Raw genomic sequence first — 25105 nt, 5'->3', positions numbered from 1 at the left:
TTTCCAGGACAAATCTGTTTGTTTTCCTAGTAGTCCATGGTATTCTCAATACTCTTCTCCAGCACCACAGCTCAAAGACATCAATTATCCTTCTATCGTCCTTGGTCATTGTCCAACTCTCTGATGCATAACAAGTGATTGCGAAGACCATAGCCTGTATCAGATGCACCTTAGTCTCCAGAGAGACACCATTGCTCTTCAGTACCTCGGAGAGGTCCCTAACAGCAGACTTTCCCATGGCAATGTGCCTTTTAATTTCCTGGCTGCTGGTGCCAAGACTGTTGACTATGGAGCCAAGCAAACGAAAGCTGTGTACAATCTCAATCTCTTCACCATCCATCCTGATGCTGGTCTGTCTGATACTTCTCTAATCAAATGAGTGGTAGTGGGTTTTAATTTATTTATGAATATATATTCAGTTTTCCATAAAAGTGGTAACATTGTAAGGCTCAGAGATACTGATCAATGTGGTTCTGCTAAACTTTCTGTCTCTTCTTCAGAGACAGGGAAATTACACCAGCTGTTGCCAGTACTATGGAAACTAAAGGCAATGGGGAAGAAATCAAGACCATATTCCAAAGCAGTACTTTACTTTATGGCTACTACAGCCTTACTGGGATGTCCACTCATACACTTTACATGTTAGGACTCTAACCCAGCTGAGCCAGTATTTATGCTGAAGTTAGCACACAAGAGGTAGCATGACAAAAATGCAAACCAGTTAGAAAATGTATTATTCATTAGGTGTCATTGAGTCAACTCTGACTCAGTGACTCTATACATAACAGGATAAAACGCTGCCCTATGCTGTGCCATTCTCACAATCTCTGCTGTGCTTAAGCCCAGTTTAGCAGTCACTGTGCCAAGTCATCTCAGTGAGGGCTGTCTTTTTTGCTGACCCTTAACTCTGCTAAGCATGATCATAATTAAAATGAAATATTTAAAGCACTTAAAATGAATATTCAAGAGAGTTGTCATTTATTAAAATGTTAATGCATTCAAAAGCAATCGATTATAACAATGAGTGGCTCTCTCTGTATTAACGTAAGTAATTTTTTTTAAAAAGAAAAGACAACCCAAAGAAAATACAGACTTCAGAAATTAGACTTATTATTCTAAGAATGAGAGAGAAAAAGGTGATTTTCTAATTCTAATATTGTAATTAAAAGATTTAATGAAGCAAATTATGAGCTATTGTTTCTCATGTAATAAAGAACAGAAAAACATTTAAATTTAATGAATAAGTTGAAAGCTAATTATAATATACAGTCACTTTTCTGTAGATTTCTAAATCCTCATTCTACAGAATAGCAACCCCATAATCATGACTGGAGGAAGACTCATCAACAATCTGCATTATGCAGATGACAAAATTCTGCTTGTTGAAACAGAGGAGAACCAAAAGCGATTGCTGCAGGTCAAGGACTATATCCTTAAATATGGTGTGAAGTTCTATATCAAGAGAACAAAGATTCTCACCATATGCTAAGTGGAAGCATCATGATAGATGGTGAAGAGATTGAGATTGTTAGCAGCTTAAATTTACTTGGCTCCACAATCCACACTCTTGGGACCAGTATCCAGGAAATTAAAAGATGAAATGCTTTAGGAACATCTTTCTTAGGTATTAAGTGTTTGGACTGGACATAAGGCCAAGAACTCAAGGAATGGACCAGAGAAATAAAGGAAGCTAAAGAAGCTATATTAAGGGGTCTCCTGGGCGGGATTCCTTGATCTGCATAGAGAGAAACAGGCAGAGGGAGAGACCAAGGAAATACTGTGCCCTAAGGTGCCCTAGGGCAGGTTTTATAGTAAGGGTCTTTAGGGAGGGATATTCCATTGTGGTTTAGCCAGGTGGGTGGTTTTCTGTGGCAGGAAGAGAGGGGCGCTCCATGATAGTTTAGTCAGATGGGCAAGGCTGCTCACTCTCTTTGCTGACATGTTGATATTCTTTGAATCCTTCCTTCTCCCTTTGACCTTGGTCTGGGCCTGGGACCTCTCCAGAGTACTGAAGAGGAGAGATGTCAATCTGGAGAGTAAGTTGCCACAGTCTTTGCAATTACTTGCTATGCATCAGAAAGCTGGACAATGATGAGGGATAATAAAAGGAAAATCGATTCCTTTGAGCTGTGGTGCTGGAGAAGAGTACTGAATATACCATGGACTGCCAGCAGAACAAAAAGTTTTTTGCAAGAAGGTGAAACCAGGCTGCTCTTTGGAAGCAAGGATTCTGAAGCTTGGTCTGACATACTTTGGGTCTGACATACTTTGGGCATGCTGCAAGGAGGGACCAGTACTTGGAGAGGGATGTCATGCCTAGGAGGGTGGAGGGACAGCACAAGAGATGGAGACTCTAAATGAGACAGACTGATTCAGAGACTGGGGTAATGGGGGTAGGTGTGTCAGAGACAAGAATGTTGGCACAGAATAGAGCAGGGTTTGGGCTGTTGTACATAGGGTCACTATGAGTTGCAAGTGACACAACAGTGTCAGGCCAGGATCAAGGTCAAAGGGAGAACATAGAATTCAAGGACTATCAACATGTCAACAAAGGGAGTGAACAGCCTCAACACATCAACAAAGGGAGTGAACAGCCTCAACCACCATGGAGTGCCCCTCCCGCCCCTCCCTAGAAGACCATCCACCTGGCTAAACCACAATGGAATATCCCTCCTTTCCCTCCCTAAAGATCCTCACTATAAAACCTGCCCTAATCCACTTTTTTCTCACAAAGATTCTCACCACTGGGCCAACTGGTAGCATCAGGATGGATGGTGAAGAGATTCAGACTGTTCACAGCTTTAGTTTGCTTGGCTCCAAAGTCAACACTCTCAACACCAGCAGCCAGGAAATTAAAAGGTGCATTGCCATGGAAAAGTCTGCTGTTAGGGACCTCTCCAAAGTACTGAAGAGCAATGGTGTCTCTCTGGAGACTAAGGTGCGTCTGATACAGGCCATGGTCTTCGCAATCACTTGTTATGCATCAGAGAGTTGGACAATGACCAAGGAGGACAGAAGGAGAAATGATGCCTTTGAGCTGTGGTGCTGGAGAAGAGTATTGAGAGTACCATGGACTGCTAGGAAAAACAAACAGATTTGTCCTGGAAAGGGTTAAACCGGGTGGCTCCATGGAGGCAAGGATTCTGAAGCTCTGTCTAACATACTTTAGACACGTTGTAAGGAGAGTCCGGTCCTTGGAGAAGGACATCGTGCTTGGGAGGGTGGAGGGACAGCACAGGAGGGGAAGGCCCTCTAGGAGGTGGACTGATTCAGTGACTGGGGTAATCTGCATGGCAGTGTCAGAGATAGTGCGATTGGCACAGGACAGAGCAGAGTTTAGGGCTGTTGAACATAGGGTCGCTATGAGTTGCAAGTGACTCAAGGGCACGTAACAACAACAACAACAACAACAACAATCCACTTCAGGGCACAATATTTGCCTTGTCTATCTTTCTGCCTGTTTCTCTCTCTGCAGACCAAGGAATCTCCCCCCAGAGACCCCTTAATAAAGCTTCCTTAGCTTTCTTTCTCTGGTCCCTGCCTTGAGTCCTTGGCCTTACTTCCAGTGCAAAGACCTAACAAACAGCACAAAAAAACAACAATGAGAATGGGGACATACAGGTTAATCATATTTCAGTAATTTTTAAACTTTTTTGATTGTAGAATCTATTTATACGTCCTGGCAGTTTTTGACGTTTTCAAAGATATTATTGTGGCTTATATTAGTATTATTTACCATTCTTAAAAAGAAAAGAAAAAACAATTTAAAATGTATCAGACATATATGATATTTTTAAATGAAAAACCGTGATATCTTTTTAAAAAAAATTAATTGAAACTTGTGGAAAATGTTTACAAATGTCTCAGTATTTCACTTAATGGAAGACAGATGGAGTTTCCTATCACTAAATCTGCTGTGATATGTTCTTTTGGTTATATAAAGAAAATCTGACTTTTTATATATTTAGAAAAGGGAAAAAGTATTGAAAATAGTCCTTTCAGGTAACTGTAAATTAAATGTTGACAGTATTCCAAAATATAAGTGAAAGTTTCTTTAAAGGCTGTTTACAGTACAGCATCTAAAATCGTATCAATGAAGTCTTCTTACTGTGACATGCTGAAATCCATTATGTTTCACAGAATATTATAAGGATATTACTCAACAGTGTAGATGAATTAACATTAATAACTTCATCAAGGGCATTGTGAAGTGAAACCAGCTTTCTTAAAACTGCAAATATCCAGCAGTGATGATTACAATGACTAACATGATTTAGTGCCAGTCCCTTAATCCAAAAACGTGAGCAGTTATATTCTTGATTAGTGTTGTGGTGCTGTTGTTACATGCCATCGAGTCCCCTGCAATTCACAGCAACCCTTATGTACCATGTCTCTGAACCCTGCCCTAACCTGAGCTATACTCACTGACTCTGATACACCTATCCTCATTACTCCAAGTACTATGTCAATCCATTTCATCTGGAGTCTTCCTCTCCTGAACTGTTCCTCTATCCTTAACTGCAAATAAAAAGGACAACAATGTAAAGAATAGGCTCTCTAAAAGATCTTGGAATCTTGAAGTCCTTTGAAAGCATTGGGTTATAAAACAACAATGAGGTAATGTCTTACACCAGCAGCAGTAGCAAAGTTTAACAGGACAGGGAGCAATAAAGGCTGGAGAGGATGTGGCAGACTGCAATTCTCATGCATGGCTGAAGGGATTATAAAATGGTATAACCATTCTGGAAGGCATTTTGGGGTTTCCTTATAAAAATGAAGAAATTCCATATAAACCAGCTATCTCACTGCTAGGAATATACCCCAAAGAAATTAAAACTGAGACACTAATGGAAGCAGGAGTGGCATCTACTTCCTAAACAAGATGCCTCGGGAAACTCTACGAACTTTGATAAATGTTGACAGTTTCTGAGGGGCTTCAGGCCTTTTGTTCATAGGGTCGCTATGAGTTGTACTAAACTCAAAGACAAACAACAACAATGTTCATAGCAGCATTATCCATGTTACCAAGAAAATGGAAACAACCCAAAATTCTATCAAAAAACTAATAGATTGAGAAATTATGGTACATTCACACAAGGGAACTCTATGTAGCACTAAGTAATAACAATTTTGTAAAATGCTATATAATATAGAAGAGTCTAGGGAGCATTATGTTGAGTAAATGAATTCAGTCTCATAAGGCCTTCAATATGAATTGAGGCTCAGTATCAAGAAAACAAAGATTCTCATCACTGGGCCGATTGGCAGCATCAGGATGGATGGTGAAGAGGTTGAGACTGTTCACAGCTTTAGTTTGCTTGGCTCCACAGTCAACACTCTTGGCATCAGCAGGCAGAAAATCAAAAGATGTATTACAATGGGAAAGCCTGTTGTCAGAAACCTCTCCAAAGATCTGAAGAGCAATGGTGTCTCTCTGGAGACTAAGGTGTGCCTGATACAGGCCATGGTCTTTTCAATCACTTGCTATGCTATGCATCAGAGAGTTGGACAATGACTAGGGAGGACAGAAGGAGAATTGATGCCTTTGAGCTGTGCTGTTGGAGAAGAGTACTGAATGGGCTGCTAAGAAAACGAACACGCTTGTCCTAGAGAGGGTTAAGACAGGCTGCTCCTTGAAGGCAAGAATTCTGAAGCTTCATCTGATATACTTTTGACATGTTGCAAGGACTTGGGAGAGTGGAGGGACAGCACAGGAGAGAAAGACCCTCTATGAGGGGGACTGCTTCAGTTACAGGGGTAGTCAGGATAGGTGTATCAGAGACAGTGACATTGGCACAGGATGGAGTAGGGTTTAGGGCTGTTGCACACAGGGTGGCTATGAGTCACAGGTTATTCAGTGGCACATAACAACAACAACAACAAAGGACAAATATTGCATAAGACCATTTTTGTAAAAATAAAAGAATAACTAGTAAGGATGTATAAAATATACAAAAAAGGAAAGAGGGAATGTGGCAGAAAAAGTGGAAAGGTGGAAATCATTAGAATAACAGTGTAGTGCGCAGACTTGAGGTGTTAAGGAATAGGAAAGATTCAGTGAAGACTCGAAATGATGGGGAGTAATAGGTGTAGGTAAACAGTAACCAATTATATAAAACACAACTTACACAAATGATTAAATGAAATACAATGTAAATGAAAGATTGTATAAAACACAATGTACATGATTGAGACACAATGTAAATAAATTACTGTATGGAAACAAGAAATGGAAAAATCATTGGAGTAGATTACTTTCTTTTAACTGTTTCTAATTCCATATTAATAAACTATATTTATAAATTACAAATTTATAAAACTATAGAGTTTTTATAAAACGTTTCCTATTTGGTTTCTTCTTCTAAATTTACAAAGAAAATTAGTTTTCCTGCCATCACTCATACACAGCTAATTTTAAAAAATTACTCACAAAACCCCAAAAAATAATTGATTACAATATCCACAACATAACCATACTCTTCTTACTTCCTCCCTGTGATTGTTACCTTTTAACCTTCCATCCTTTCCTTTCTTACCTCTGAGCTTTCCTCCTGAAGATAGTTGTCCTATAGATCTTCTGTGGCTGACTAAGGAGTGTGTACCTTCCTGATGTTACTATTCACCATAAAAGTCTATTACTTGAATGAAACTTGAATTAAGATCTGTTCCAGGGGGAAGGAATGAATAAGGGCATAGTCTCAGCTATCGTCTCAAATTGCACTGGAAAACCTATGAGCAGGGACTTTTCCAGAGTACTGAGAAGCAACAATGTCAGTATAGAGACTAAGATGCACCTGATCCAGGCCAGGGTTTTGCAATTACTTTCTATGCATCAGAGAGTGGACAATGACTAAGGATAACAGAAGAATCACTGATGTCTTTAAATTGTGGTGCTGGAGAAGAATATTGAACACACCATGAACTGCCAAGAGAAAAAAATAGGTCTGTCTTTGAGAAGGTGAAACCAAATTTCTCCTTGGAGGCTAGGATTGTGATACTCCATCTTACATACTTTGGACATGTGGCAATGAGGGACCAGTCCTTGGAGAAGGACATCATGCTTAGAAGGGTAGAGGGACAGAAGAAGACGACTTCAGATGAGATAGATTGACTCGGTGAATGGAGAAATGGCATTAGGTGTGTCAGAGTCAGTCAGACTGGCTCAGGATAGGGCAGGTTTCAAAGCTGTCGTCCACAGGGTTACTATTAGTCGTAGGTCACCTGACAACTCATAACATCAACAACAACAAAGTTTCGAGTATTTGTAAATTACCATCTTTGGTAATTACAAATTACAAAATGAAATATGTAAACTCAAGGTGACACTGAAAAATTTTCGGAAGCACTATTATGAACAAGTAATCGATCTGATTCTTATGCATACCATCGGGTGAAATCCAGGTATATAACCTGCGTTTATGTCTCTTAAAAATGTATTTGCTATGAATAAGTCATTGATTGTGCAAAATTCGATCATTCTCTCTCCAGCTCCATTTCTGTCACCAAGTCCATGTTTTCCAACTACTGAGTCTTCTTCTTTGTTCCCGACTTTTGCATTCCAGTCACCCATTATTATCAATGCATCTTGATTGCATGTTCGATCAATCTCCGATTGTAAAAGTTGGTAAAAATCTTCTATCTCCTCTTCCTTGGCTCTGGTTGTTGGTGCATATATTTGAATGATAGTGGTATTCACTGGACTTCCTTGTATGCATATAGATATTATCCTGTCACTGATAATATTGTACTTAAAGATGGATCTAGCAAAGACTTTTTTAACTATGAAAGCAACTCCATTTTTCCTCACCTTTTCATCTCCAGAGTAATATATCATATGGTCATCCGACTCAAACTGTCCCATGCCAGTCCATCTCATCTCACCAATGCCTAGTATGTCAATATTTATGCGTTCCATTTCTTCCTTAACAATATCTAATTTCCCTACATTCATGGTTCTCACACTCCATGTCCCAATCACCTGTTCCTCTTCCTTTGTATTTCCACACTTGAAAACTCAACCTCCTTTGCCATCAGGATGGATGGTGAAGAGACTGAGATTGTACACAGCTTTAGTTTGCTTGGCTCCAAAGTCAACACTCTCAACACCAGCAGCCAGGAAATTAAAAGGCGCATTGCCATGGGAAAGTCTGCTGTTAGGGACCTCTCCAAAGTACTGAAGAGCGATGGTGTCTCTCTGGAGACTAAGGTGCATCTGATACAGGCCATGGTCTTCGCAATCACTTGTTATGCATCAGAGAGTTGGACAATGACTAGGGAGGACAGAAGGAGAATTGATGCCTTTGAGCTGTGGTGCTGGAGAAGAGTATTGAGAATACCATGGACTACTAGGAAAACAAACAGATTTGTCCTGGAAAGGGTTAAACCGGGTGGCTCCTTGGAGGCAAGGATTCTGAGGCTCCGTCTAACTTACTTTGGACATGTTGTGAGGAGAGACCGGTCCTTGGAGAGGGACATCATGCTTGGGAGGGTGGAGGGAAGGCGCAGGAGAGGAAGGTCCTCTATGAGGTGGATTGATTCAGTGACTGGGATAATTGGGATGGGAGTGTCAGAGACAGTGCGATTGGCACAGGACAGAGCGGAGTTGAGGGCTATTGTTCATAGGGTCGCTATGAGTCACAGGCGACTCGATGGCACATAACAACAACAACAACAACAACAACAACAACATTATGAACAAGAGCCAATGGTACTGAAGGAAGAAGTTCAAGCTGCACTGAAGGCACTGTAAAAAAAAATGCACCAGGAACTGATGGGATGGATACCAGTGAACTGACACATTTCAACTAACAGATACAGCTCTGGACACACTTTCCAGCCTATGCCAAGAAATCTGGAGGACAGCTGTTTGGCTAATTGGAAGAGATCTGGATTTGTGCCTCTCCCCAAGAAAGGTTATCCAACAGAATATGGAAATTATTGAACAATATCATATCACATATAAGCAAAATATTGCTAGAGATATCCCCAAACAGCTGAAAAAATACATAGCTAAAGAAATGCCAGAAGTTCATGCAGATTTAGAAGAGTAGCACCAGGGATATAATTGCTGATGTCAGAATGATCCTGTCTGACAGCAGAGAATATCAGAAGGCATTTGACTGTGTGAATCATAACAAATTATAGCTAACACTGAGAAGAATGGGAGTCCCGGAACATTTGATTGTGCTCAGGAGAAGCTTATATTTGTACCAAGAAGATGCAGTCCAAACACAGCAAGGGGATATTGTATGTTTTAAAATCAAGAAATGTGTATGTCAGGGTTGTATCCTTTTCTCCATATTCATTCGATCTGTATGCTGAGCAGATTAGTCAAAAAGTTGGATTCTATGAAGAACACAGCATCAAGATTGGAGGAAGACTCATCAATAACCTGTGCTGTGCAGATAAAACAAACTTGTTTGCTGAAAGTGAGGAGGGCTTGAAACGTTTACTGCAGAGGAATCAAAGATCTTACTATGAATTGCATCTCAACATTAAGATGACAAAACCTTTCACCACTGGACTGATAAACAACATCATGATAGATGGAGAAAAGCTTCAAATTATCAACTATTTCATTGTACTTGGATCCACAATCAATGCACTTGGTAACAACAGTGAGGAGATCAGGAGATGTAATATATTGGGTAGGTCTGCTATCAGGTATCTCTTCAAATTACTGAGGAACAGTGATATCAGTCTGAAGACTAAGGTGCACATGATTTAGACCATGGTGTTTTCTATCACTTAGTATGCATCTGAGAGCTAGACAATGAATAAAGAAGAAAAGAGAATAATTGAGGCCTTTGAGTTGTGATGTAGCAGAACAATTAATATTTCATGGACTTTCAAAAAATCAAACTGATGCATAATGGAAAAAGTGCAGCCACAGTGCTCCCTGGAGGCAGACAAGGTGAAATTTCGTCTCATATATTTTGGGTATGTTGTAAAAAAAGGTCATTCGTTGGAAAGGCAAAGGGTCAACAAAAGAGAGGAAGATCTTTAACAAGATGGACTGAGAAAGTGACTTTAGCAAAGGGCTTAAATGTGTCAGAGATGATGAGGATAGCACAGGATAGGACAGAGTTCATACCTCTTGTTCACAGGGTTACTAAAAGTCCTGTTTGATGGCATCTAACAAAAACAATATTGTAGTCACAGGAGGTCCACCAGATTAACTGGACAAGTTAATTTATTTAAATGTTTTTGAGTTTATTCCACATTTTTCACTCATTCTACACAGGACTATCGATTATGATCCTTTTTAGAGTTGTGTGCTGTTGAGTTGGAACCAACTTACAGCTGACCCTCCAGTGGGTTTTTAAAGGAAGTAATTCACACAGGAGGAGACTGCTCATCTTTCTCCTGTGTGGTCATGGATGTTGAAGATCAAATGATCCATTATGAGTCCTGGGGACTAATAGTTTCTATGTATCTTTGCTTTTCTTCTTTTTTTATTGCAAACAGTAAGAACTCAATAGTTACAGAGAGCTACTTGCACACTTTTATGACCCTTGTCACTAAAACATTTTCTTGATGGATTATGTTACACCAAATGGTCTTGATGTGCCTGAAGACTAGGGTAGGAAAACCTTAGGATCAGCAAATAATTTTCTTAGGGTGTTTTGTTATTTTGTTTCTTTTCAGTTAAAGTATATTCAGTGTTGCTGTGTGCCTCCAAGAAGATCCCACCTCACAGAGACCCTCAACGACAGAGTAAAACTGCTCCGCAGAATTTTATAATCTTCAATCTTTACAGGAAGAGGGGGAAAAAAGAAATCTTTTTTTCCCCCCCACAGAATTCATTGGTGGGTCAGAAACATAGATCTTCTTGGTCAGGAGTCAGGCACTTAACCATTGCACTAACAAGGCTGGTTAAAGTATATAAAAAACTTCCCTGGTTCAAACATATTTAAACATATTTTACTTTGGTACTCAAAGCCAAGCTTTAATCATACAGAAATACTATTTTATATTATTATATTATTAGAGAGCTCAATGCTGTTGTTAGACGTTATGCTCAATGTTAGGCAACAACAATGGTTTTATAAATTCACTGAAAATGGCCAATTAAAAAGCAAAAAAACAATCCCTATTATAAAGCTTTAAGAGATTAACCATTAATTCATCTATTAAGAATATTATGGGGGGGAGGGCTGGGCGGGGAGAGAAGTGCAGCAATGAATGAATGGAAATCCAAAATCTCTGTAAATGCTCATTAAAATTATTTAAAAAAGAATATTATTGAGTTTAACATGTATTTATAACATTTAGAATCTAAGAAAAGATTTAAGACTAAAAGAAACATGGTTTAATAATAATGGTATAATTTAAAACGTAGGTAATAAATAAGAGGTAGACTGTAGAAATTTAAGATACAAAACTTTCAGTCATTGTAATCTCAGAGGAATTCATGAACAAGACAAAAACTGATTTGTGATATATAAGATGAGTAAATGAAGAAGAATGATGTTTGAGAAAGGTAAATAATCCAATAGAAAAATGGGCACAGGATATGAACAGGCACTTCACCGAAGACGACATTCAGATGGCTAACAAGCACATGAAGAAATGCTCAAAATCCCTAGCCCTAAGAGAGATGCAAATTAAAACAACTATGAGATATCATTTCACCCCAGTCAAAATAGCAAAATTTAACAGAACAGCAAGCAACAAATGCTGGCGAGGTTGTGGAGAAACTGGAACCCTGATTCACTGTTGGTGGGAGTGTAAAATGGTGCAACCCCTGTGGAAAGCAGTATGGCGCTTTCTCAAAAAGTTGCAAATAGAGATACCATTTGACCCAGCAATTCCACTACTGGGAATATACCCTGAAGAGACCATAGCTGACATCCAAGCAGATATATGCACACCCATGTTTATTGCAGCTTTGTTCACAATAGCAAGGAGTTGGAAACAACCTAAGTGCCCATCAACAAACGAATGGCTAGAGAAGCTGTGGTATATTCGCACAATGGAATACTATGCTGCATTAAAAAACAAGGAACTCATGCAATATTATTCAAAATGGTTGACTCTGGAGAACATTATGCTGAGTGAAATATCCCAGTCACAAAAGGACAAATATTACATGATGCCACTGTTGTAAAATGGGACTGTCCTTGGGGTTGGGGAGAGAATGAATAAGATGGGTTCAATAATGTATACTGCACTGAAACAGAGGAGGGAGAGAACCGTCTAAAAGAGAGATGTAACTGGGTATTTCTGTCATCACAGGAGACTAGAGCGAGGGCTGCATGGTGGAGGGGACCTGGGGGAGTGTTTGTAAAACAATGAAAGAATCTTTTCTTTTACTTTTCCATAATTTTTGGACTCATGTACTTATAACTTGTTAGTCAAATTTGTGTCTTCTAGGTTGCAACACCCCCATGATACATCTTGAAGGATATGTACATGTACAGCCAAGCACAATCAATAAGAGTGCATCTGAATTCCAAAATCAATCTCCATAATAGTCTATGTGTTTCCTACTGCCAAAGGGGCCCTTTAGAGTAGTGAGAGAAGATCTTCACCCTGAAACCCTTTTCAGCAGGAAGTAGCTAAGAGAATACGCCGTCCCCTTTTCCTTATGACTCAGGGTGAAGTCTCTCTCAGGGAGGAGTGATAGGGAATGGCAAAGGATACACTGACAAAGAAGATTAATCAGAACTGGCTTTGACAAGCACTGTGGCATTTGGACAAGAACAAACTGGGAGGAGGGTAGAGAGAATAGTGCAACAATGAATGAGTGGAAGCCCAAAATCTCTGTAAATGTTTATGAAAATTAATAAAATATAATTAATTATAGAGAAAAAAAAATCTAGGCTTTAGGATGATTAGATAAATCTGGACATGAAATTATAGAAAAGATAAAAACAACATGAAAGCTAGATATTTTCAGTATCAAGAGTGGAAATTAGTAAAAGAAGTAAAGAAGTGTAGGACTTGGGAATGAGAGATGTGAATTTAAGGAATCCAAGAGAGAAGATTTTGTGAACTTAGAGATCTGGTGGCACAGTCCAAAATGAGTTTCACTGCGAACCCCAGGGCTTTACATCTCCAGCAGTTTAAAACTTTTATGTCTCTGCTGTGGAAGGATGAGCAATTTCTTCCCATTGCAATTACGGCCTCAGAAACTCATTGAAGGGTCACTATCCGATTTGGATAGAGTCAAATCTGATTTGCAGGCAGTGAGAAAAGTCTAGGATGTTTTGAAGATATTGAGGAGTCATGAAAAGTCATTTACATTTACTGAGTGCACAATGTATCCCAGGTATCATATAAGGGGTATCTGATGTACAGTAACTAATTTAATCAGCCTACAAGTTCTGTGAGAGTGAGGATGATTTCACAGAAAAGAAAATTGTAGTCCTTGCTAATAAAATAGCTGAAGGAGCTCTGTGACTTAGTTCTTAGCAAGTGATGCTGCTAACCCAGAGTTTTCTGAGGAACAAAGAGGGGCAATCACCTTTCATGCAATTTACAACCTTGGGAACTCAATGGAAGATCAACTCTGAGTGCGTTCCAAATTAATGACGGTGAAGTTGAGTTTCTGAGTAACTTTGAAGAAGGACTTACCTGACCATAGAGAAAAATAGAGGGAAAGCTTCCCTCTAAAGCATCATGGTGGCTGGGAACCCCAAAGCCTCAGGGACATTTCCAGGCAACTAGTTTCACAAGTTCTGACAAGTCATTTGATATTTTTGTGCTCCAGTTTGAGGATTAAGGAAGCCAGTGCATACAGTGGACTGTTAATAGTACCTGTGAAACACTAAACTCACTTGACTGTCATTGAGGTAAATCTGACTATCATGACCCTACAGGTCTGAGCAGCACTGCTCCTCGACAGACTTTATGCCTTCAATAAGGAATGTGTGCCATTATCTTATCAGTATTTTTTACAATAACAATGGCACTACATTGGAATGATACAGTTTTATAGAAAAAAACCCACAAAATTTCAAAGAACCTAAGACAAAGTATGTTCTAAGTTGGTATTGGTGGCTAATTGAAAATAAGTGATAAATGCAAAAATGACAAGTGAAGAGAAGAAATATCTATTTTTAGCCCAAGACAGACTTGGACGAGCTAAAGTATTTATGTACTTTTTCTCATTCACAATTCCTAATTAACTCTATTTCTTCAGGTAATAATTTTATACAATTTCTACCTACTTTATGTAAGATATCAAACTAGAACCTAAACACATAAACAAAGTTGCAGTTTAGTTAGGCAGACAGAAGATACACATACAATAAGGCCATATGTATATACTAGACAGATGACACAGATAACCAGGCAGAAACAGTCACTGATGGATTGAAACCATTCAAGGAAGATCAAGTATGCACAGTACCCTGACAGAAGGACAAGACTTAGTTAAGTCAGATAATGCTGAGGGGAAGAGGAAGACAGAACAGTCCTGGAAAATCTCAGCAGCAAAGACATAGAACAAAACATGCAAACCAATGACATGTTTATGGAGGATACCAAAATGAGCAGATTAACCCAAATGACAATTTGTACACAGAAGAAACAGAGGTTGAATAGTTAGGATCTTTCCAAATTCTAAAGCATTTCAGGACTTGATGTAATAAGATTCAGACTTCACTGGGTAAGCAGTTTTAGAACTACTTTTCTATCCTATGTTTTGTCTTATGGCTATTGAATTTCCAAGTAATTAGGCTAGGAATCATTATATAACTGTATTTGCTTCATCACTCTATTGCATTCTTGTTAAAGACTGATGTTTTAACATTGTTTTAGGTTTCTTAGTCATTATTAATGTTAAAGAAACAGTCTGCCTTTAGAAAAAATTTTTCAAGTAACTTAAAGAAGCGAAAACCTGACGATGACTAGACAAGGCAAATCCAACTTAAATTAGGTAATTACAGTTTAGCACTTTGCCCTAGACACTATGCCCTGTAATTTTTTGTTGGCTGACAAGTACTTTTCTAGAATCGAAAAGCTCTAAGTGGTATACTATGCTATTACCAAAAATATGTACAATGAAGAACAAATATATTTATAGCAATAAGAATTTATGAACTAACCTCACTACTAAAACTTCTAATTTAAGCCTAATTACAAAATCATACTAATGTTGGCACTGACAGTTATAGAAAATGTAGCTCATTTTAATACTATGTAACATGCAAGTAAACAGATGTATACATTCTCAGTTAAAACACTTTTCCCTTCCACCAATTTGTTATCAATTGGTTTACAATAATACTTACCCTAATATTCTATTCATTCCATGTCTAGCAGCATAGTGTAAGGGAGTATTGTGCTGGTAGGGCTCCCCATAAGATGTGTTGGGATCAAGGGATTCTTTTAGCTGAGGGTTGTTTTCGTATATTTGGCAGGCTAGATTTTCATCACCATTAATGAGTGCTTTCCGGAATTTGGTGGTTGTATTTCCCATGTTTTGTTTTGTTTTCTGATGGGCAGTAACACTTTTTTCTTTTTCTTTTCAGCCACGTGAACCCTTCTCCAACATATTTCACATTCTAATGAAGAGAGAAAAAAATTAAAATTAGATTATAAAACAAAAATGATGAGGCCATAGATCCTCAAGAAAATAATATTACAATTAGGATATTAATATAATCTTGGAATGTGTATGCAAAGATTATCTGTCTATCTATCTATCTATCCATCTATCCATCCAACATGTTACCAAATTTATCTTAATAGCCAGAAAGTTTCAAATCTTTAATAGTCACTCAAATAACTTCTTGATAAAATATAACCATTTCTCACAAAGAGGCAGTTAAAATTTTACAAGCTGTACTAAGCACTGTCAGAGTTACCTATATAAAAGAGTTTTTCTGTTTTATTCATCATATGAGTAAGAAATCAGGCTTGACAGGAATTTTATGGTTGGACATACTTAAAAAACATCTAAGTGTGTGTATGTAAATCTGACAATTTCTGGAATAGTGAATAATTCAAGAAAATTTGCTCCTAAATGTTAAAATACAGTAAAGGCAAATGGAAATGTTCAGTACTTATAAGGACATCAAAGGAAGACGTTTAAAATGTAAATATATCACTATAAAACAAAACATACACAGAACAATGTAAACTGTGATTATGCTACCTGCTGGTCATTCTTTTATTCCATCAAGTTGATTCTGACTCAGGGTTACCCGATGTGTGCAGGGTAAGATAATCTGTGATGGTTACAGGAGAGATGGGTATTAACTACCAACTTATTATAATAGTACATTTCCTGATGTATAATCTACAGTTATGGAGTCCTGGTTGCAGCATGCTTAAAAGCTTTGGCTGCTATCCGTAAGGCCAGCAGTTCAAATCCACCAACTGCTTTTTGAGAAAAAGAGAAAACAGTCCACTTCTAAAAGATTTCTAACCTTGGAAGCCCTTTAATAAGGTAGTTCTAGTTGGTCCTGTACAGTAGTTACGAATTAGAATCAATATGACAACAGTTGAGTTTCTTTGTTATGCTTAAAGTTATTGGAGTCAACATTTGAGACTTGGAGGACTTTTTGCTGTTATTTTATTTTAAACATACATATGCATATGTGCCAGTAGAAATTTTTGAAAATATGAATAATGGAAAGGAGCAAAACTTCCATACTCTCTTACTGGAAAATAACTACTGCTAGTATTTTTTTATAAACAGCAATTCTATTTATAACATATTTATTTGCATATACATATACATCATAAATAACAGTCATGTGCACTCAACTTTTACATGGGCAATTTAATTTTGGGAGGACTGTTGAACCTTCAGTCTAAAGTACTATTCCTTTATTATCTCCTCCTCCTATATTCTACACTTAACACTTTATACTATAGCTACCTCTAGGAATTTTCAAGGATGGCCTGAATTTTATTTCACTCTTTTGTTTTTCACAAAATAAACAGATACTACCATGTGCTTACTCTCAGTGAAACTGTCTTGGTTGAATTACTTTTTATGTATCTTAAATGTTTGCTATACTTAAAACTCTACTCAGTCTCAATATTTTACCCCTTGTCAAATATAAAGCGTGTACTAGTTTCTGAAGGGTCTTTGTGAAATATTTAGAAACTTTCAGTTGTTTTGGTTTTATTTTTCCTAATAGAATGGAGCTAAAGTTATAAATATTTTCTGGGTCTGGATTAGCTTACTAATTAATATATTTTTATTTACATTATAACTTTAGCAATATGCCCCATTAGAACAGTATTGTCTAATCAAGACATGAAAAAGAAATATCTATGAGAACAGTGTTATCTTTAAAAACTTATTTAAAATAAGATAATTTTTTAAAAAATAAGTAATATTCTAAACTTATATTAAATATTACTGTTAGTCATGCTGAAAAGCACAATGGCAACTGGAAATAATGTTGCGGCTCTGTTATCATCAGTGCTGTTCAATTGTTAAAAATTTGAGTTCAATAAGTCTGAATGTCCCAGGAAATGTACCACATAAAATAGTCACAGTTCATTATCCTAAGTCCTCTCTAGAAAATAGCCAGATGTGTCCTTTCAATTTTTATAGCCATATCTAGTATTAACTGAAATGATTGTTTCCTGTTATAATCAAAACATCTAACATTTTCCCAACTCTAACGTGGCTCCATGAGGCAAGTGAAGGGCTATGAAAGGAACAAATATAATTCCTTGTTTTATACTTCTTTGTATTTACATACTTTGGACATGTTGGTAGGAATATTGCTTGGAAAGGGACATTATGCTTGGAAAGTTGGAAGGTCACAGAAGGAGAGGAAGACCCCCAATAAGATGGACTGATGAAGTAGTGTCTGTGGCAACGGACTCAAATGTGTCGAAGATGATATGGATGGTATAGGATATGACAGTTCAGATCTGCTGTTCACAGGGTTGCTCTGAGTCTCATACTCAACTTAATGGAACAAGAAGTCTTTACAAGAAAGCTTGGGCAATTCATTATTATCTTTAAGTAGTCAAGCAAAACAGTTTTGTTAAGTATTTTATGAAGAAAAATGTAGACTGTCAATGGACTCCGGAAACGTTTACCTACTTCTTTATTTTTTAGTAACTTTTTATTGTGAAGAGCTGTAACTGTAATTCCAACTTTAAATTTTTGTCTCCCAACTCCTTCATTCCTAGCTTAATAATATGCAACAAAACTCATGCGCACTTAATGAATAAACTACTTTTTGAATGCCCTCCTCATTGCTGTCATGTAGATTCTGACTCACAGGAACCCTACAGGACAGAGGAGAACTACTGTCATAGGATTTTCAGGCTGTAATCTTCATACAAGCAGACTGCCACACCTTCTTCCTGCAGAGTAAGTGAAAGGTTTGAACCAATGACCTTTAACAGCCCAGTGTTTAACCAATGCCTCAGAACAGTTCTTTACACATTATCATATTACTCTCTGCAATGACTTACACTATTAATAAGCATGTTGTTGTTGCATACCATCAAGTCAGAACAGACCCACAGCTGACCCTCCAGTGGGTTTTCAGAGGCAGTTAATCACATGGAGCAGAGTGCCCATCCTTCTCCCATGGAGCAACTGGCAGATCTGAACTGCATGATTATAGGATTGCAGTACAGATTATTACCACCAAACCATCAGAGTTATAGAAGTTAGCAGTCTTATATCTATAACTAAACTCCTGTATACTATTATAGAGACAAGCAGAAATTTCATATAACCAGAAGTCCAACTCTACTACAACCTATAAACAGAAAGGTGAGTTTTGGGGAAGATGTCAGAAAGTCCAAAGAAATACTTTAATTGCTATTATAGTATTACTCACTAGAAAACAGTGATAAAAAAAAGAAGATGACTTTTAAGGCAAAAGTTTAGGGATTTAGTAAAGCTATAAGAAAAAAGCCAGAGAGAATGAACATACTACATTCAAAATACAGGTGGTCCAATAATAAACTATCAACTTCATTCATTCACCCATTTAACACACACACTAGAATCACTCGGGAAGTGTTTGGTCTTAAAAGAAACATAGGCCTGAGAATTTTTAAAGCTTCCCAGATAATTCTTAAATGCAGATATGAGTTGAGAACAGAGACCTAGTTTTGAAACTACAGTTGATCCTTGAACAATGTGGATCTGAGTGCACCTCACTACTACTGACACAGGTCCACTTACACAGGACTTCCCTTTATTGCTCCTACCTCTGTTGCCAATGCCTACCAGCTTTTCTGCTGTAGCATGTCCACTCTTCCTGGCTCTTTTGCATCAATGCTTACTTCTTCCTTTACCTTTTACCTTAAATGTTCTCTTAGATTCTCATTACAAAATCATTCTTGCTTTCACTGCAAGTATTATTATAATAACAGCATTTCTTTAGACTCCAAAGGTCAACTGCATACAAAGCTAAAAGTATTGGCAAGAAATGTGATGGAGAGAAGCAAGATAGTAGGAATGGGAAAGAACAGTGTTCAAATTCTGTTTTCTGTTACTGCAAGTAATTTAATCTTTTTGAGTTGTTTTTTCACCTATAAGACAGGTAGAGAGATTAATAACTACTTTCTCCAGGAAACTATAAATGAGCAGATAAACAACTCCTTGTACACACAGAATTCATATTCTAGTGGTAACAGACATACACAGTAAAATCCTGGATTTGATTCTTCGGTGTTGCTGAGCTTGATCATCCTTAAGTCTTTAATAGGATTGTTTATTATAAAATTAATTTGAGTCACTGATGACGATAACCAGTAGTTTAGTAACTATGGCTGGCTATACCAGCATTCATTTGTTAAAAGATATTTTACTTGGTTCCAGGTTTGAGCAATTCTAATTAAGGCTACAATGACAGCCTTCAGCAATATTACTGTTTTGACCACTGCTGCTTCATATTAAGCTCTGAAATCAGAGAGTGAGTCCTTCAACTTTGTTTTTTTTCAAAACTGTTATATTAATTCTGTTGTCTTTCCACATATATGTTCAAATTAATTTCTCGATTATCTGTTTTGGGATGTTATTTTTTTTTAAGAGCCAAGTTTTAAATGGGATTATGTTGAATCTATAGTTCATTTAGAAAAAAACTGCCATTTATTTATGTCTTCCTTGATTGATTTTTCAATCAATGGTTTGTGGTTTGCACCATCAGTATTTATAAAAAGTTCTTATCACAAACAAAAATTCAGTACCTTTAAACAACTATCAGAATAGAAATGGATTTTCAATGGCTGCTTCCCCCCCCACCCCACCCCGAAATAGATTTCTAAGTCTTTCTTCCAGAGCACTTGAGGGTGGGATCAAATTTCCAACTTTTTACTTGCAACCAAGTGTACTAACCATTTGCACCACTCAGGTGCTCCAAGTATTCACCAAATACTCCAAAAGCCTGTGGGGACATAGACCCTTACTAGTCACAGAATCTATAGCAAGTGCATTTGTTATTGTTTTATACTACACAGGGATAATAAAGGGGTGGTGGTAGTTATATTAAGAGGATATTATGTAAAATCTTCAGTGCCATCCTACAGAATGTAGAGTAAAGGAAAACCCTAATTTTAAAAATGATGAATTTGTTTAAGATTCTAAAGTTTGCACCTGCACCAATACTAAGAATTATATTTTTTTAAATCTCCACATGACTTACAGGAGAGCTCTGGCGGTATGTATAGTCCATGGAGAAATGTGCTGCCAACCCGAGCATCTCTGGTGGACTGAATCAGCGAGTGACTCATGGGTGAAAGATGGGCAGTTTGCTCTAATAACCTTTTCGTTTCAGAAACATGACAGAGGGTTGCCGAGCAGGAACCAACTGGATGGCACTGAGTGTGCATTTTCTGAGTGCTAACTATCTTCTTTCCTCTTTTATTCTTTGGAAAACTGGGAGGTCAAAGATTGGAAAACAACTGTTTTTAAAGTCCATGCAGACTTTAGGAACTAAACTATCAACATCACCACAAACCTTATTAGGAAGATAAAGCTGGTGTCCATACAGGAAAAACACTTGACACGAAATGGCTGATTTTAATCTACTCATTGACAATAAAGCATCAGAAATGTGACAGCAAACTGACAACAGTCTACTGAGAAATCCTATATCCTCCTATAAGGTTACTCGCTGTAGCAGCTGGTGGCTATGCACCTGCCCCCACCATGTCTTTGATCTTAATCTTACTATCATAACTTTAAAAAAAATTTAAGCCATAATAAAAAGCAAGAACTGCAACACTTTATCTTACATGTTTTGGAAATGTTATCAAAGCAGATAAACCCTTGGAAAAGAACATTGTGTCTGGTAGAGAGCAAAGAAAAAGAAGACCCTCATGAAGATGGACTGACACACACAGTGGTTTCAACAATGGGCTCAAACATGACTGTGAGTACAATCCAGAACCGAGCAGTACTGTATTCTGTGCACAGGGCTGCTGGGAGTTGGAACCAGTTCAGCAGCATCTAATAAGAATGTATTCTGCTATGGGTTGGAATCAACTTGATGGCATCTAACAACAACATACTGTGCTGTAAATAAGCAAACGTTTATTTCTCTATTACCATTAATTAAATGTCACTAAATACATTACTGAAATGTCAACTTTATTCACTGGAGTGGCAGGGGGAACGAATGTTAATTGTAATTTAGCCTTAGCATTACAAGAGAACAAACAACTTACAAGTATTGATTTGATTTAAAAAGAAATTATAATGAGTAAACTCATAGGAAAAGGACTACATTTAATATTCCCAGCCTATATTTCCAATTTTAACACTGAAAACTTCTGAACATTGCAGCTAAGTGTTATCCAGTATTTCAGTTAATTTTCAAGTTAATAACTTTTCAGTTAAGACTGAATTTTGCTGAATATACATTCAGTTCCTAGCACCTCTAAATGGCACATGATTTACTGCAGAGGTGAGCAAACATTCCCTGTCACAGAATACAGGGTAAATATTTTAAGTTTTGTTTCTGTTGCAACTACTCAATTCTACTGTTGCAGTTTGAAAGCTGTAGGCAATACATGAAAGAATGTGTGTGGTTGTGTCCAATAAAATGTTATTTACTAACATAGAGAGAAGGCTAGATTTGGTCCTTAGTCCAGTTAGTGGAATAGTACAGCATACAGGAAGATTTGGATTAAAAGTCCCATATATAGGGAGCTCTAGTGAGGCGATCCATTGGGAGTTACGGTGCTAATGCAAAGGTGAAGCCTCTCTGACACTCTGAATTGAATAGTCACTTCATAAGAGAAAGAAGGGGTATCTTCTGTAAGATTTATTGTTGTTATGTGACGTCGAGTGGAATATGACTCATAGCAACCCTATGAACAACAGATCTGAACCCTATCCTATCCTATGCCATATTCATCATCTCTTACATGGTTGAGCTCATTGCTGTAGTTATTGTATTAATTCATCTTGTTGAGGGTCTACTGTTATGTAACTTCAAGTCAGAAACGACCCATATTTGACCCTCCAGTGGGTTGTCAGAGATACTAAACAGCATGGGAGGAGACTGCCCATCTTTCTTTTGGGAGCACCTGATTGATTAGAACCATATGCCTTCGGGTTGGCAATGTAGCTCTTTACCATTAGGCTAGTAGAGCTCCCTTGAGGATCTACTATTGTTGTTGTTAGGTGCTGTCAAGTCAAGCACAACTCACAGTGACCCTATGAACAAGACCTGAATCCTGTCCATCCCTGCACCATTGCTGCAGTGACCATGTCAATCCACCTCATTGGTGATCCTCCTCTCTTCTGCTGAACCTCTCCACCTTTTCAAAGACTAGCTCCTGGTAACAATATGTCCAAAGTATGAGAGAAGGGCTTCAGCATCCTTGCCTCCAAGGAGCACTCTGCTTTCACCTTTTCTAAGGATATTTGTTCTTTTGGCAGTTCATGGGATATTCAGTGACAGCCGCCCCAAAACTTACGGGAGCATCAACTGTGAGTCAGCTCCAACTCCACGGCAACAACTTTGAGTTCTGTTGAGTTCTACTACAATTTCCTAACCCTTCTGTACTTAAACTTCCCCACATGAAAATGAGGAGAAAGTAACTTACCTTGAAGAACTGCCACTATTACAGAGGTACTTCATATGTCTACTGCCTGAGTCAATTCTGACTCATAGCAATTGTTCTTCAAGTTTCAAAGGCTGTAATCTTTATGGTAGGAGATTTCCTATCTTTGTCCCTTGGAGCAGCTAGTTCAAATGCTGTCCTTTTGCTTAGCAGTACAATAAGTAACTTACTATGCCACTAGAGCTTGTTTCGCATACAGGAGGCACTCAATTTTAGCTCTAGTTCATTGTTAGTCACTGTGTCAATCAATCTTGTTGTCTTTTCTCTCTTTCTCTGACCTTCCTTCTTTCCCAGGCTGAGTCCTTTTCCAAAGACTGGCCCCTCCTGAACTTAGGCCCAAAGTATGGGTTTTGTAACCATGGGAATGAGCATATCCAAGATACTGAGTATGGTGCAGGATAAGGCAAGGTACAGGTCTGTTGTTCACAGGGTCACAATGAGTTACAGTCAACTTGAAGGCACCAAAAAGAAGTTTTAGCTCCATTTCTCTAAGGAGATCTGCATGTCAGTTGATACTTGTTCTAAATGAACAAAAAAAAAAAAACCAAAACAAAACAAAACAAAAAAACAACAAACAGTGAGACCTTGAGGAAAAATATAACTATGTCTCCCTCACTGGCATTGATACCTCTTTCTCCCTGGAGCCACTGATGGATTGGAGCTACCTTCGAATTAGCAGTGCAAATCCAGATGGGCTATGCTACCAGAGCTCTCAATATATAATTGTGGTTGTGTGTCAATGAGTCAGAACGGACTCATAGTTGACACTCCAACAGATTTTCAGAAGCTAGAAATCACATGGGAGAAACCTGGCCATTGGTCTCTCATAGAGTTAAGCTGGCAGGCTAACTCCTTATCAGTAGGCTACCAGAGCTCCCTGCTAGACAACCAGTAGTTATTTTTCTAAAGCTAAATTTTATCAAATGCCTGATCTTTGGAAAATTAAAAAATTATGTACTTTTCTAATTATTTCCTAAATAAGTTATTTCAATTTTCATTATTTTTCTAAGTCACTGTCAATATCAGTGAAGGCCTCTCTTATGTAACTAACACTGAAAGAAAGGGACACAGAATTGATTATGAAGCTAGGAATATTAGAGTGTATTCTGACCTGAACTAAGAAAAATCTTAATAAAGCAAGCACTTTAGCTGTTAAATATGTTCCAGAATTTAAACTCATTTAGTATCTTAATATGACAGCACAGAAAACTGGCTTTATAAACACAAAAATATTATTGTGATAGTAATTAAAAAAAATTGGCGTTGCAGCTTAGCTGCCTGAAGTTTGTCAGTAACCAAGGAAAAGGAGATAATTCAGCATATTCTGGCTCTTCTTGGATACTTTTTTAGAGTCACAGCATTCACACAGTGTGGAAAAAGACGCTGCATTGAGAAAGGAAGAAATGAAAATAGCACAAAAGGCAGCAGCTGACTGTTCCTTTTTGCCAAACTGACAAATGAACACTGAAAATAGTCAGCATGTGGTCCGTCCACAACTGGGAAAACTATCCAAACTTGGGATACAACTACTGTATAGAATAACACTTTTCTTTTTCTATGGAATCATATTACCTGTAGTCACAGAAATCTGAATTCTTTGAATAAGGAGGTTTTTCAGATAACTGGCATTTTTTTTGGTAGTAGCTGGTTTGCATACTTTTGGCTTCCCAACTGCTCAAAACAATATGCATTATACTTCCCCTTCAAACTATACTCTATACAAAATTCCACAAATAGTTGAAAAATTACTATCTCAGGCTCTAGAGCTTAATAGTTTCATTTTAGTAACTTTGATTTTTCAGCATTGTTTAGATTGATTATTTTAAAATTCTGTACTGTCTTTATTTCATAAGCACAAATAAAAATGTTACCTTTTAACTTTTATTATTGGTTTTAGAAAGGAAAGCTCTCAAGGGTGATGATACAATTATGATAGGGATGAAAATAAGCTATATCCTAAAAGACAAACCTTTAATCTCAAACTGAGGCTTCCTACAATTAAATGAACCACAAACTATATTTTGAAAATAACAGAAGGATAAGTAGTAGTAAAATGTGTATAGAAGTTGAAAAGAGAAAGGGAGGGGACCGA

The 25105-nt window shown here is 37.6% G+C and overlaps 1 protein-coding gene across 1 annotated transcript in view; it reads right to left on the bottom strand.

Moving 5' to 3' along the window:
• Window positions 1-25105, bottom strand: part of ANKIB1 (ankyrin repeat and IBR domain containing 1) — a 215849-nt gene that overhangs the window by 108501 nt on the left and 82243 nt on the right. Inside the window, exon 2 of the mRNA XM_006891465.1 lies at window positions 15240-15512. Within this exon, the coding sequence (XP_006891527.1) occupies window positions 15240-15427 (188 nt within the window). The 5' untranslated portion in view covers window positions 15428-15512. The remainder of the gene's footprint in view (window positions 1-15239; window positions 15513-25105) is intronic.

Source organism: Elephantulus edwardii, unplaced genomic scaffold (assembly GCF_000299155.1).
Source record: "Elephantulus edwardii isolate Elephantulus edwardi_28Jun2011 unplaced genomic scaffold, EleEdw1.0 scaffold00098, whole genome shotgun sequence".
NCBI lineage: Eukaryota > Metazoa > Chordata > Mammalia > Macroscelidea > Macroscelididae > Elephantulus > Elephantulus edwardii.
Note: the sequence above shows the minus strand (reverse complement) of the source record. Positions and strands in the feature narration are given on the sequence as shown.